Source organism: Heliangelus exortis, chromosome 2, assembly GCF_036169615.1.
Source record: "Heliangelus exortis chromosome 2, bHelExo1.hap1, whole genome shotgun sequence".
NCBI classification, from domain to species: domain Eukaryota; kingdom Metazoa; phylum Chordata; class Aves; order Apodiformes; family Trochilidae; genus Heliangelus; species Heliangelus exortis.
Window position 1 is genome coordinate 126,552,496 of NC_092423.1, and position 14,748 is coordinate 126,567,243.

General features: G+C 38.6%; 1 protein-coding gene across 9 annotated transcripts in view; it reads right to left on the reverse strand.

Annotated features, from left to right (window-relative positions):
* The window catches only part of RUNX1T1 (RUNX1 partner transcriptional co-repressor 1), a 113,154-nt gene that overhangs the window by 25,421 nt on the left and 72,985 nt on the right, over positions 1–14,748 (reverse strand). For all 9 annotated transcript variants that reach the window (XM_071737915.1, XM_071737917.1, XM_071737913.1 and 6 more), the window contains 4 exons: positions 11,726–11,907; positions 5,167–5,417; positions 3,805–3,890; positions 2,963–3,164 (listed from right to left, as the gene is read on the reverse strand). In XM_071737915.1, the coding sequence (XP_071594016.1) occupies positions 2,963–3,164; positions 3,805–3,890; positions 5,167–5,417; positions 11,726–11,907 (721 nt within the window). The remainder of the gene's footprint in view (positions 1–2,962; positions 3,165–3,804; positions 3,891–5,166; positions 5,418–11,725; positions 11,908–14,748) is intronic.

Sequence of the window (14,748 nt, forward strand, 5' to 3'; positions counted from 1 at the left end):
TTTATAACCCATGATGTTGAAGAACCCTCATCTTTAATTTATCTGACTCTGTGTATTTCAGTATACATCGTCTGATATGTGTAATTATTCACTATTAGGATGAAAGTTGCAGTCCTGCTGCAGTATGTAGCACTGAAATTCTTCAGCAGAAATGGAGGAGTCAAGATGATGTATTATTCACTTCATAGACCATCACAGTTCATCAAGTGAATATATATAAAGTCCGAGCCATTTTTAGACTTTCATAAACATGTATTATTCAGACTGAAAAGAATGGACCCATCTTACCTTCAACACACTCTCAGAGAATAATGAGAGCTTGTAACCTGCTGTAGCTGGCTAGTGTGTGTACTGGATTACACTGCATTAAAACAAATTATCAAATGTTTCATTTGATTTCTTAATTAAAAATATCAACAGAAAAATATCGATTAGATCCTGTGAACAGTCAAGCTCAACACAATTCATAGGGATGTCAAATTAAAAGCAGCACAAAAATCTCTGGCAGACAAAAAAGGTCTGCTGGTTCAAAATGATGGCCAAAATTTTCATTAGCTTCTCTTGGACTCAAATTATGCTACATTTCAGCTCAAATTTTTTCAGCAAGAGCTGTCGCTGAAGACTGTGGCATAATGTTTACAGTGAGAACTTATCACTTCAGTGATGATATTTTAATCGTAAAGAAAAAGAAACAAAGCCACAGACAATGTAGCCATATGGTCCCCTTTTTTTTTTCTCTTGCTGGTGGAGATGACAAGATGGATTTAAAGGGTGGATTACCTCGTTTAAAAAAAAAAATACAAAAGGGAATCACTGACATTTAGAAACCCTGCAGCAAAAAACAGTATTTACATATTGTGGAACTTCAATTAAAATATTGGACGAACTTTTAGTCTCAAGGCTCTCAGGCACTGCTTCAATTTTATTATACCTCTAAATGTTGTGAGTTTCGATTCTGTTAACTAGTTTACTATAAAATCTGAGGAATTATAAGGGTTACCTTTCCATAAATTCTGAAGTAAATATTTTCTGCCTTAAATGGCAAGCCATGAAAGTATTTCTTATCAACATTTACAATTGGTATGGATGCTACATCACTTAACCAACCCAAGTTTCATGTCCGTGAGTGCAGGAAAACAGGTTCCAAATCCCAGAATCAAAATGGACATGTTAAAATGAGCTCACTCCAACCAGTTCAGTTGTACCCACAGTACTGCAGAGGTGCCTGGTGTGCCCAGTGCTGAAAATTTACTGTATCTTTTTAAGCAAAGAGATTTGTTATTTCCAAAAATGCACTTTGACAAATGCACAAAGCAAATTATAATTGTATGTTTGACCCTTATTTTATGTTTTGTTTCTGTTGTTTTGGCTACAACTACTTTTCTTGGATTGTTTTGATGAATGTCTTGAGTTTCAGTTTCTTTGAGGAAAATTATAAGCACTCTATTTCCTTCCCTCTTTTTATGTACTACCTATATTTACAAGCACTACGGCCTGGTTCTTTCTGCATCAGAGCTGTAATAGAGGTTAATGCCACTGCTTTTGATCTAGGGGTTTCCCCACAATTATTCTTCCCAAGGTTGCAAATATGATCAACATTTCAGATATATGGATGAGTCTTTCTTTACATTACATTTAACACTATTCATAAAAACCATTACCTGAATGCTTCTTTCTGAGAAGGGCTCCCCTAGGGACTAGACTTGCTAGTGAAGTTGGGAACAACATTTCCATAACTCTTTTCTTTGACTGAAGTTAATTTATAGAGCTACTGGCTCAGATCATTTGACATATAAATACAAAAGGTTTGTTTGTTATCAAGAGGCACTAAATATTACAGTAAGAACTCTAGAGGTTTACCAAAAGGAAGATGGAAAGGGCATTAGGTTTATTTCTGTTTTTCTATTTGCCATTAAATAAGTTTTAGATTTAATTAGTTATTCTTAAGAGCAAAAGGAAAACCCAGCTTTAAATAAAATATAGTTGAAAAATAACACACACAATAAATTCTACTAATGACTACAGTTTATGACTTTAGGTAGATGGAATTCGATATGTACAATAGCTTTTTTTAATTAGACAAGCAATCATGGTTTGTCTTCTCTTCAAAAGAGCAGAGAACAATAAAAAAGGCATCACTGAGATGTGTTTCTTTACCACATCTGCCAAATAATTGAAGGGATGAGGTAGAAGTAGGCCAACATATTTATAAATTACAGAAAGCCCAGAAAATAAAAGCTTGATTTTCTACAGCAGAGTCATCTTGGAGTAGCTGTGTGAGGTCTGGGTGACTGCAGACTGTGACTGCAAGGGGTAAAAGTCCAAATTCTTGGTCTGCTCCTTGTAAGTGAGTCTCAGAGTGTCTCTGTGTAACTACATGGAAAACAGTCCCCAAACTAGCTCAGACACACCTGTGAGAGCTGCAGTGGAGGACACAGAAGGGTCTTGTGTGCTTGACTGCAGGCATGACAGATATTTCTTTCTTAACAGGAAATGAAATATCTTTACATTTCCCTCCACTTCCTCAGAAAAGACAACTTCCAAGTTAAGTAATTTGATTTGAGAAGGTGAAATCCTTTGATTTCACAGTACTAACAATCCAGAGGCACCTATAGATTTTCTTGAACAAGCAGGCAAGGGGGGGGTAGTTGAAGAGGATGTAGTCAGTGAACATCCCACTGTTCTGCCATCCCTACATGGCACCCCTGTCCTGCTGCACTACCACTCTCAGATATCAGTGAATGAAAAGCAAGTTACCCAGTATCATCAAAACTACCAAGCTGCTTCACATGTAAACATAACTACTGGGGCAAAAGAATTACAGTTAATTAAACAGACAGTAAAGAGGTGCATTTCATCACTGCCACAAAACAAGAATCAGAGGAAAAAAAAACAAACTTCATGTAGCATATAGTGGAGTTGGAACAGGATAAATGAACAATTTTTAATGAGGATACTGTACCTAATGTAACTGGATCTGGATTCACTGGACTCTGCTGTCTGGAATGACTACTGCTGCTGTTACCACCTTTTTTTAAATCTTCTGCATCACTGTACCGCCGTATCCAGTAATTCAGCTCCTCACGGTCTGCTTCTTGACATCGCCGCAGTACTGTGAGAGATCTCCTGGTTTTTTCCACCATGTCCATTATACAATTTAACAGCTATTCACAGATGAAGCAGAGAAAGAGAAAAGAACATTTTATTCATAAACTGACAGAAAGAAGCAGCATTAATGTGCTGTGCGCCTGGGTTTTAAGAATGAAGTCTCTTCCTGCTATTTCAAACACAGCTGGAAAATTCTGGGTTGGCTTTTAAGAACGACAATACCTTCCTGTGTTATTGGTGATCCTAAACTGTGCAGGTATGAATTTCTGGGGGAAAGAGAGAAGCCAAGTAGGATAAGTCTGAATAGACTGAAGTGTCACCAGTAATTTCACAGCGCACAACAGATGCCAGGAGTTCTGGTCCAGAACTGGTGCTTACAAATGTTAGGAGAGCTAAGAAATTTTTCTAAAAGGCCCAATTAACCAGTACTAGGGGTAAGAATCATGTATTCCAGATCTAGGGTTTATGAAGCAGTGTTCACTGACCTTCTGTCAGTCTGTAACCCTTAGGACACTGCCATATCCATTTGAGAACCAAGGCCTAATATGAGCTACCTGATGGGGAACATCGTGCCCCTAGATTTAATTGCCAACATTTTCAAAACGTGTCCAGGGATTCAGGTTTCTTTTAAAAGAAGAAGTTTTCATTCCCATCTTAAAAGGGCCTTGCTCATACCATTGGACATTTAGCTCTTACATGGTCAAGGTGTTTCCACTCTTCTGCCCATTCTCTGTCAGTTAGCCTGTGATCAATCATTTCTTCTTGACGTGTGCCATGCAACCCTGCCAAAAAGGAGCAAATCATGTTTACAATGAGTCCTCTAGGGAAAAAAAAAGAGCCTATCAGACAAAGATACAGTTACCTGGTCTAGTATCAGGAATGCCACCACAAAAATAAAGTGGATGTTTAAAAACTTATGTTCTAAGTTCTCTGTAGCACTCCACCCCAGACAAGATGCTTCTGTCTCACTCAATTTAATGCCTTCAATTCTGCAAGTTCTGTAGGTTGCAAGATGACCTCTCGAGTATGGCCATAACCCTTTCTGATTATACACAATTGTAATGTTTATAATGTATATAATAAAATATATAATTTTTTTTTTTACTACTTGATGAAGTCAGCACAACAATTATTCGGTAACTTAGTGCATCAAATATTAACTGTACTTCAGAGAGTTGAAAAAATATTAATATAAACTCAATCTTATTTCACTAACTGCACTAATTACTACCATGTCAACAGAGCATCATTAAGGGTTCATCCCTTCACAGATGTTTAAACAACATGTGGTTAAAATGTAGCACATATATCAGAGCAGCTGACAACATGATACAACCAAGCCAGTATTTATTATCAACACTCAAGAGAAACTGACACTTGCTCTTTGTTTAGACTCCTCTATACAGATGCTGAATATTTGTAAATGTTCCTCTTTTATTGAAGATTTGTTTAAATCAAGGAATAACAGTAGGTGCAGATGTGAAGCAAACCAGGCAAATCCAAGGGATATGACATCCAAAAAAAACCCTAGAATGTGCTGCAAGGCCAGCCCTGCAAGGCATGAAGTTGCTTTTGCCTTTCACATCCTCTGCAGACATTGCCCCATGCTACACAGCACTCTTGAGATGTCAACACATGAAACGTTTCTATAGAGGCTTGTAATATTCCTCCAGCCTAAGCTGCAATCAGGCTACAGCAATGTCACTATCGTCACAAATTGGGCCCTAAAAGAAAAATAAAAGGCTCTACCTATCCTTGCTTCCCAGAAACCTGAGTGTCCCTGTCACCTACACAGCTTTGAAAGCATGTAGATCCTCCTCCTTCTGACTGTCTTGCTTTAGATTGGAGCAAGGCACAATGCAATCCACTTTTGCAATCATAAATCTGAAATAGGGACATTAGAAGCAGCTATACATGTACAAACAGCTAGAGAGGCTACGTCTGGATGGCAGGTATATTTAATCAAGGAAAAAAGCAAACACCTGTTCACAGTACAGAGCATAATTACAAGAAAAAGAAAAACCTCCAAAACCAATGCTAAAAATCAACATGCCTTACCCATAGGTCTGTTTCTGTCCCTGAGGTCCCTGTGGTTGGGGTGTCTGTATGAGTCCCTGTAGTGGTGGGCAATGGCCATATCATCCAAACGATAATGCTGAGGTGGAGGTGGGGTGGGATGAGGCAGACCATTGGGCTGATAAGATAAGCCATTATTTGGACTGTACCGCTGGCCTGGGCTAATAGTGCAGGGCCGCTTGCTTGGATGCTCTGAGTGCAAAGGCTCTCTGTCAAAGCCATTTTCTTTGGTTCTGAAAAACAAAGCAAAGTAACTATAATTCACCTAGTGAGCAGAGCTGCTAAGGAGCATGAACCCCCACCTACACGTGCTGCTGTTGGAACTAAAGCTTGTTCTTTCACTTTGCTCCAAGTGTGTGGCATTGCAGAATATTTCAGACCACTGTTTATTCAAAATATACAAAGGAGACATTCACCTTGTGTAACTGGTGAGAAATACCAGCTGGGTGAGCTTTCCAATGGAGCAGCTTAAAGAGCTGGGCTGGAGAATGAGAAGCACTCACTGAATCACCAGCTGATGGGATGGATACACACGTAATTGCAGACCTGAAATAATCAACTGATACATGAAGTTGGAGGCTGAGAAATTCTTCCTTTCAGAAGCGCTGTAGCATATAAGTGATTGGGGGAAACTTGCAGTGTTTTTTATAAGAGGACTGCACACAGTCTTAAGGCAGTGCTGAAGGTCAGCTGTATGGAGTGACAGGATGAATTCCCATCAAGATCAGTGTCACACAGAGACTTTGGGCTTGTGACTCTGGATGATCAGAAGTGCTTCCCCTTAAGAGATTTTTCCCCCAGCTGGGCTATTTCAGTCAAAGATGCTGTGGCTGCTATTAATTTTGCAGGAAGGTGGGGTCAGACTAAAGTCCTCAGTAATGTTAAAAATTTCCCACTCCATTACTCTTCAAGAGGGATTTTATTCTAAGGCAACTGTAAGGAGTTATCAGGGAGAGAGCAGTTTTTTACATTACAGATACATGGAAATTTAATTAATAATCAGCTATTTCCAAATAACTAGACTTTGCACCTCTGCCCACAAACCTGGAACTCACATAATTGGCTTTGGCATGAATTGATCCCTCTAGAGGCCCTACCTGCCCACAGGCAGATAGACACTTCCACCCCATTTAGTGTCATCTGCAAACTTATTCAGGGTGCATTCGATCCCTCCATCCAAATCATCAATTAAGTTGTAAAACATAATGTTAAACAAGATGTTACATCTTTGACAATATCCATGGGGAAAGGCAATCAAAGTAATATCTTGCAATTACCAGCAAGAAATAAAAAAGATGGGTTGTACTGTTTTCAGGAGGAATAAAGGAACAAAGAGACTTCCCAGAGACCTCAACACAATCACTGATGTCAGAGGAGCTGCAGGTCTATATATTTTATTATACCTTAACTTGGCACAAAGCAGAGAATCTTTCATCAGTACAGCAGGACAGCTGTTCTAATTTTGGGCAGAAATATGAAAGACATACTTTGTTAAAGTGGAGTATGTACCTTGGTCCAAAGCAAACCCAGAATGGCTGTGAAAACTCCTAATCAAGAAAACCTGAGGACCATCATATATTTTTAATGACTTTTGGCATGATGGAATTGCTTGCAATAACTCTCAGTGGGCAGTGATGTTTTTGACAGCTCTCCAAGGCAATTTTTGTGTTTAGTTGCTGGTGTGTTTCCTTTGCACATACCTGCTCAAACTCTGTATCCAGGTCTTTCTATTGTAAAAATACTATGCCAGTAAAATACAGACTTTCCTCTATGCATGAGCCAAGCTAATAATTTCCAAACGTTATTTTAGTGTTACAGTTAGAATGATCTCTAACAAACATGGGGGAAAAAATAAGAAACTGTAAATAATGAAATAACTTTCTTGATTTTTTTGATCACTCAGTGTAGGAAAAGCAAACCCAAAAAATGTGACAAGTAGGAATCCAAGTTTTCCCTTTTCCTATATATATATATATATATATACATATATATATATATATATACTATAATTAGATGTTAAAATTATGTCTAAAAATGCACACATTTGCACCTTATGTACAGGTACTTTTGTGTTGTTTTCTTAGGAATGCTTTCTAGTTAATTAACTGGAATAAACTGTTAATTAAAGCTTGGATAACACACCAGCATATCCATTTCCTTCTAGAACCCTGAATTCAACTAACACAGAAATTAACGTGACCATTGAAAACACCTTTACTGAAATTAAATTCCTATTTTTGCTATTATACTGAACAATGGTTGTTGGGTCTTTTCTGGGTGTTGAAACCTTAATTCTACATTTTGTTGTATTTTGTGCACATATTTTGTTTATAATTCTATGTTACAGAAATTATTTATATTGCTTTGCTAACAGTTCATATTAAGAAAATTCTTTTAAAATTTCTCATAATTACACATGGTTTATAAGCAGCATAGATATAAAAGCTGTGAGCATCCTTCATCTTTTTGAGATAGAGATGAGCATCTTCAAATAAGACAGATTTATCTAACTGAATTCTCAGCAACAGAGTCTGTGGCCAGGTACCCAGGTACCTTCAACATGAATTTCGTTTCAGGGTTTCCAAGGGATGCAAGCATGGCAGAACTTTCTAAAGTCACAAAACAATCATGGTCACTTTTTTTTTTCTTTTTTTTTTTTCTTCTAACTCAAAATTAGAGCTATTCTAGCTGATTTCTTGCTATCCTATATCCACTTTGTAGCCAGCTGTCACAACTGTGGAAGAGGCACTATATGACACACTCATATGCCATACAGTCCTTCCAAACAAGCTCAAAGGATGACTCATTAGCAAAAAGTCTTTTGTGGTTCATGTATTTAAAATTGTGCTATTCATAACTAAGCATTCATTCACCAAAATAAAACCACACATTGGTCCAAGTTCTTTTGCTTTACAGCAGTGGAATGTAAGCTCTAAAAGTTGTAAACAAAATATAGTGAACACTTTGTTCATGACATGTCATGAACAAATTACCAAAATGTGTTGTCTCCTCAGGTGTCAGTTTTTCTCTCTTGCAGTGACTGATGGTTCCCAGTGTTATTACAGAAACAGATTGATCTTTTTAATGAGCTAGTTTAATAGACTCCAAAATCTCACCGTGGCTGCTCATCCGTGTCAGACCATATGCACCAAGAAAACATTCAGTAAAACAAGAAGCTCTGCTGTCAGATTGCTTTAGAAAACCTCACATACAGTAGACTTGGATATGCAGATAAATAACGAGAACTGGAAAATGCATATGCAAAAAAAGGTTCTGAAATTATGAGCAGAAAAATTTACTGTATGTCTTTAACAAAATCACACCGCCAGGTGGATGTGGCTATATGCAACAACCATACTCCACATCCTTTGCCTAACCCCTTATTGTATTTTACCTCTGTTGGAATCAACTTTATTCAGTTACCTGTGCCCAAAATAAAAATGTAAATATGGAAGAATGTGTGTATATGTGTTTCTAATGTATGCATCAGACACACACACACACATATATATGTGCGTGCCTCTGTGTGTGTATAGAGAGCATAAATATTATGTAAAACGTCTATATCTTCACATTTTAACTCTTGGGAAGTGAAGAAGATACCGTAATTCATTTTAGTGAGAGACATATCTCCAAATAAAATTCTTACAACTGCATTTAGATCCCCTGGAAAGATGTCTTTTAGTAGTTTGTTTTGGGTTTTTTTTTTCCATATTCTAGCAACAGAGTCACATCAAACCCTCCTCTTAAAGGTTCCCTCATATCCTCCACTGCATTTTTATTAGCATATATGAAAAACACTTAAGATATCCAAACATATAGTGTGTATATATATATATACATATATATATATATCCACACGCTTCCTTCTGGTCCTTTGTAAAAAATTTAAAATAACTAATAGTGTCATGGGGAAAAAGCCAGACAAGTATTTGGTTTCTGTACTCAGTGTAGGCATGCTCTGACTCTAAGGACAGGTTTTTGTAGTTGATTTATTTACACTACCCAGATTAAAAGGTATGCACACTTCCATTTAGTAAAATTAAGACTCTTTCTACCAGGATCTTGTTCTTTTTACTAAATCAGTAGTACAAATGTTCTTGAGTGCATGAGACAACCCCATTGAACTTGGTTCAGCCAGAAGTACCATATGAGTTAATTTTTTTTTGCACAGCATTAATCATAGTCAACGGAGAAGTAGTTGTGGCTAACCAGGGACAGGGCTGCTTGATACGTCAAAAAAATTTAATAAGCTCAAGGCACCATTCCAATAGGTGAGCTGGGCATTCTCTGTCCAGGAATTTCCTGACATCAAGAAATCTCAATGCCAAAAAAGAAAGGACAGGATTTTCTAAAACACCACTTGTCCAGAATTAAGGAACCCAATTTTGAGCAGCAATCAACAGAGGCTGCTGGTTGATGGACTCAGCACCTTGGAGCACACAGACCTGTGGACACCCTGCATTACAGCCCCTCCCTAGACCTCAAAAATTCAAACCAATGTCTGACCCACAGCACTGGAAGTGAAACTGTCTACCCCTTGCCTGAGAAGCTCTGCTGCTACATGGAGAGGAACTGAAGTCTCTCTGAGCTGGACAAAGCCTAAGTGAGACTTCAGTCATGAAGGCAAAGGCACTTCTGAGCAGAGACTTCCAAGTTCTAAGAATCCCTGTGTATTTTAACTAAAAAGAAACACTGAGAACAAAATCCATACACCAAACTTGAATCTGTGTCTAGGTGTCGGATAAAGGTTGACTTCAAAATCCAATATTTTTCTGATCTGCCTTCTAGGCTACTCCTGTGTCCTTCTAGATAGAAGCCTAAATCAAGGTCTTTTCATCACTATGTTCTCATACCAGTCTCTACCTGCACCACCCATCTCCTCCCACACAACCAGGACTGAAAGTACCATAGGTGAGATGCTGTTTATCACAAAATAATGTCAACACTGTCAAACTGGGTCCCGAGGGGGGGGAGTATTATTTCAGAACAGTAAAAAAAAAAAAACACCTAACAAGAAATATTACCTGGTTTTCCTTTGGGAGAAGCAAGTGATACTGCTCTATATTAACAGGGAAAATGTAAGCAAGGGCTGTCAGAAGAAGGCATGTCCCTCTTCCCCTTTGTATTTACCAGGCAAGACCCCTTTGGTTTATGAAATGATTCAGTGTGTGTCTATCAGCTTGTAGGAAAAATATCATTTTTGTCAGTGCCACTGACACTGGACAACAACATGCTGATTATTTAAGTTATTTACAGATGCATGGTACCTTAGGAGGCCTTTTTTATATAAGTTTTGGTACAACACTCTGCAAAGACTGAGGATATGCAGTAGAACTGCCTCAGGGAACTAAATTTCAGTTTTGAAATGTTATCTCTTTGCACGGAACACGAGACTACATGGAAAATGCCTGAAAATTAATCATCTCTCTTGGATGCAGTTAGGAGGTTTGTGTTAACATGGATGGCTGTTTCAGTTTAGTGTAGTTCTCAGGGGAAAATGGCGAAAAGAGGGTATATGGAAAAGGGCCCCTCTGCTGCTATCTTTATTTTCTTGCTGGTCTATAGGGATTTCCCTGAAACACTATTTAAAGAAAACTAATTTCAAATATTTTCATCTTTTTGTCTGTCTAATGGTGACATTACTATAATTTTTACTGGCCTCTTTTGTCTATGAGAAGCTATGAGAAGTTTCACTGTGAACTTTCAGACTTAGTTTTCTCTTTGGTTTTGTGCTATCTTGGCCCGTCCCTACACAAAATGTCACTTGTATAAACTTGAAAGCCTTCTTGACTTTCCACATTTGACTTTTTCACTTAAAGGATTTGCCATACCTTGTGCATGCAGGTAGTGGCATTTGGCAGAAAAGCATTATTAAAGTTTTCCACACTACAAAATCCAGGGCAAACAAAGCTATTAAAAATCAAATATTTGGGCCTCAAAAAGGGAACATCTGCTAGATGAATTTCTAACTATTACAGGAAGACAGTTGAAAATAGATAATTGCAAGTGTGATTCTCTTGTGACACTACACAAAGAATTTTATTTAAATAAGAAAAAACTTTTCCATATCCCTAAAGCTACTGTATTTCACACACAGGCATTCAGTTGCCCTGTTTGGGCGTGGACTCTTTATCAATGCAACCAGAAAAGTGAGTGTAAAAAGATTTGACTGTTTCTCCTGTTTGGAAGAAATATCCTTATGGATACTGGGCATATGGAGGCAGAAACATGGCATAGCAGATGGACTCAAAGTCCTGACTGCTCTCTGCAGCTTGCCTTGTGTACTTCCCAATATGAGTGCCTGGCCACTTTCCCCATATTTACCATTTAATCCAACAAACCCTCAAATACAAAGGACCTGCACAAGGAGCTGGAGCGATCTGCACACACAGTAAGGTAATTTGGCCATTTCAAAGCTGTAATGAGGGGGGAACATCACCCCAGTTCCTCCAGGCACCCACCCAGAGGTGCAGCTTGGCCCACTGAACACCCGTGACATTTCTGAGCAGGCTGTGAAGGGCACAGAAAAGCCACTTACCTGTCTGGAGTTCGCCTCTTCCCGTTTTCGTTCACATCGAGAAGCAGCTCTGAGGAGTCAACAGGTGAGGTGGTGCTGGCATCCAGAAGCAGCTGTTCGTGCTGGGCGAGGTACTGGGCTGGGTTCTGCTTGGCAAGCCTTGCACAGTGCAGCAGCTCCCTCTGCAGCAGGGGCAGATTGGCCTGCAAGGGCATTGCACGTGTTAAAGAGGGCAGCTTGAGGGTGGTTTCAAGAGAGATGAAGCAGAAAAATCAGAAATGAAAGGAAGCGTGCTCTGGAATGAACCTGTTGAACCTGGGATGAGCATCCTGGGGTGAACAGCCTCAGCTAGGTTTTTTGTGGCTTGCTGTCTGTAAGCAGCCAGCCTGATTATGGGGTCAGGTCATGGCTGCATAGAGCGATGTGAGTTAATTTACAAAGCCAGCAAATAAAACTGCAAATGCTGGGAGAAAACTGGGTCTGAGCTCCACAACTTTAAAAGGGGAAAAAGTATGGACTTGGCTGTCTTAAATCTCCTTTCTCACCATTAAAAACCTGAGTTCCTATGGAGCAGCAGTTTTCAACAAGTAATAACCCTTCTTCGATATTTGTTTCCCATTCACACTGCAGTTAGTACTTCAAAACCCTAAGATCTGCAGCTCTGTGACCATCCTTCAAGGGCTTTGGGGTGAACAGGATTGCCCTCAGCTTTCCTGTTACACTTGCAGTTACACATTAAGATAGAGATTACAACAAAATCTCATGTTCCAGAGCTTCAGTTAATCACCCAGTGGGCTATGACCCTCCTCCTAGCCAGATATACCTTGAAATACTTTTAACCTTCTTCTCAGGGTCCCACTGGGACTTGAGTCATGGGCTGGAGAATAGGACTCAGACACAGAAGGAACTGAAAATGCTCATCAATTGCTGGCTATCACAGTTTGCTTATCTACTTCTGGGCTCATACTTAGTCACATTTCTTGACATATTTGCAGCCAAGATGGAACTGTACAACCCTCCTATCAGATGAGATAGTTACACACATCCTGGGAAAAGTCTTCCTTTCTTGGCAGCATATGCATAGATATTACCAATCATTTATACCTACTTATTTGTGCCATAAGGTGATGTTCCCTGACCTCTCTTGTCCCATATTTAGTGTACAACGATTTGTTGCCTGGGGATTTTTAAATATTGAATTAAATTTCATAAGCTTTAGCAACTAGAGGGAAGACAAAGAACATCAATGGTCCCAATTTGCTTTGAAATAACTCCCCACAGGCAGTTAGAACTCTTTTTTTTTGCTTCTTTTTTGTTTGTTTCTTTTTTTATTTCTTTTCTTTTTTTAAAATATACATCAGAAAGGTTCTGAAACTAATGTGCAGGGAATGAAGCATAAAAAAGCAGATGTCCTAAAAGCATATGTTCTGGAATGTTTTGAGCACCGGATCTTCGTAAATTAGTTTGCTAGCATTAAAACAATAGCAAATGCTCCAGAACCTGTTGCTGTAATGTAAGAGCATATCTACTGTGAAACAAACAAAAAAAAAAATGCCAAAAAAGGGTTAGCACATATGAAGCTTTTAAGAAGAAATTTTAAAAAAAGGCAAAAAACACAAACCAAACCAAAACAGCAATGGCTGTCACAGCAAACAGCTATGACTTACTTATCTTAGGATGACAAGGCAACTGATTTTGGAACATGAAGTCTTTAAGGCTGCCCAGGGAGGCTGTGGTATCTCCTTCCCTGGAGACATTCAAAGCCCACCTGGACACGTTCCTGTGTGACCTGCTATGGGTGACCCTGCTTTGGCAGAGGGGGTTTGACTATATGATCTTTCAACGTTTCTTCCAACCCCTAACTTCCTATGATTCTATGATTTTAAGTCTTTTCAGACCTTAACAGAACACAAAAATCTTTGAGAAATTAAGAAAAGACAACATATTTGCATTTCTTGTCAACTATCACAAACAGAAGGGCCCTATTTCATACATGGGAATATGTTTACATAAAGTTAAAAATAATTGGTTTATTGGAAGAAAAAAAATATTAGGTCCTCTTTATGGCTAGCTCAAGTGTACTGACATGGTCACCATGGCCCCAGTACACAACAAGAACTGTTTTTTGGGAAGCTGGATGCAGAATGAAGCACGGATATTTTCCCTAATGTGATCAAGCTCCTAAGGCACCTCAAGCATACTCATACAAGCTCTGAAACCAAAATGGCCTTGGACACAAAGGCTTGGACACAGAGGTTCAGCTCTGACAGTAAGGGCAGTTTTGTCAGTGTGCAGTAGCACATTTCTCCCAGCATCACTGCTGGTGCCTGCAGATGTCTGCATCTCTACATGTGGGAGAGACAGACTAGTTCTGAACAAGAAGCCAGATGTGTATGTCAGAAAAACAGGAACTGCAAGGAAACATATTACTGACTTATCATCCCCTAAAATGTTGCACTTTTATGTCTGGAATACGCTCCTACACTTGTTTTGAACTGGACTTTATATCCCCCAAGATGTAGATTGTGTCATTGCCTCCACTATCAGTTTTGTAATCATGGATAGGAAGAGGAGAGCATATTTTTTACCCAGCTGTCAGTCTTGTCTTTCAACTTTGAAATGAACTGTTCTAACTGGAAATGAAAACATTATCTCTGCACCTGCAAAAGAAGCTACAGCTCCAAAAGGCTGTTCTACCATTTCAGTGCTCACTCCAGGTAATTAGTTATTAATTTACCATTGTTGAATGTTCCTACTTTCTTCAAAACTTTAACAACAGAAATATTTCAGTATTATAATTTAAATTTACAAAGCTTCATTAGCATATAGTACAATTAGGCTTTGATGTAAGGTTTTTTAATGGCAAATTTAAATAAATTATTTACAGATGTATTTTTTTAAAAGTTTTTAAATTGCTGCAAATTTTTGTTTAGAGACTAAGTAACTGAAAATCTAATTATATATTGATACTGACACAACAAATATGCACAGCATGCCTTTTGAAGAACAGAGTGTTCACAGTACTGAATGTGTACACCATGTAC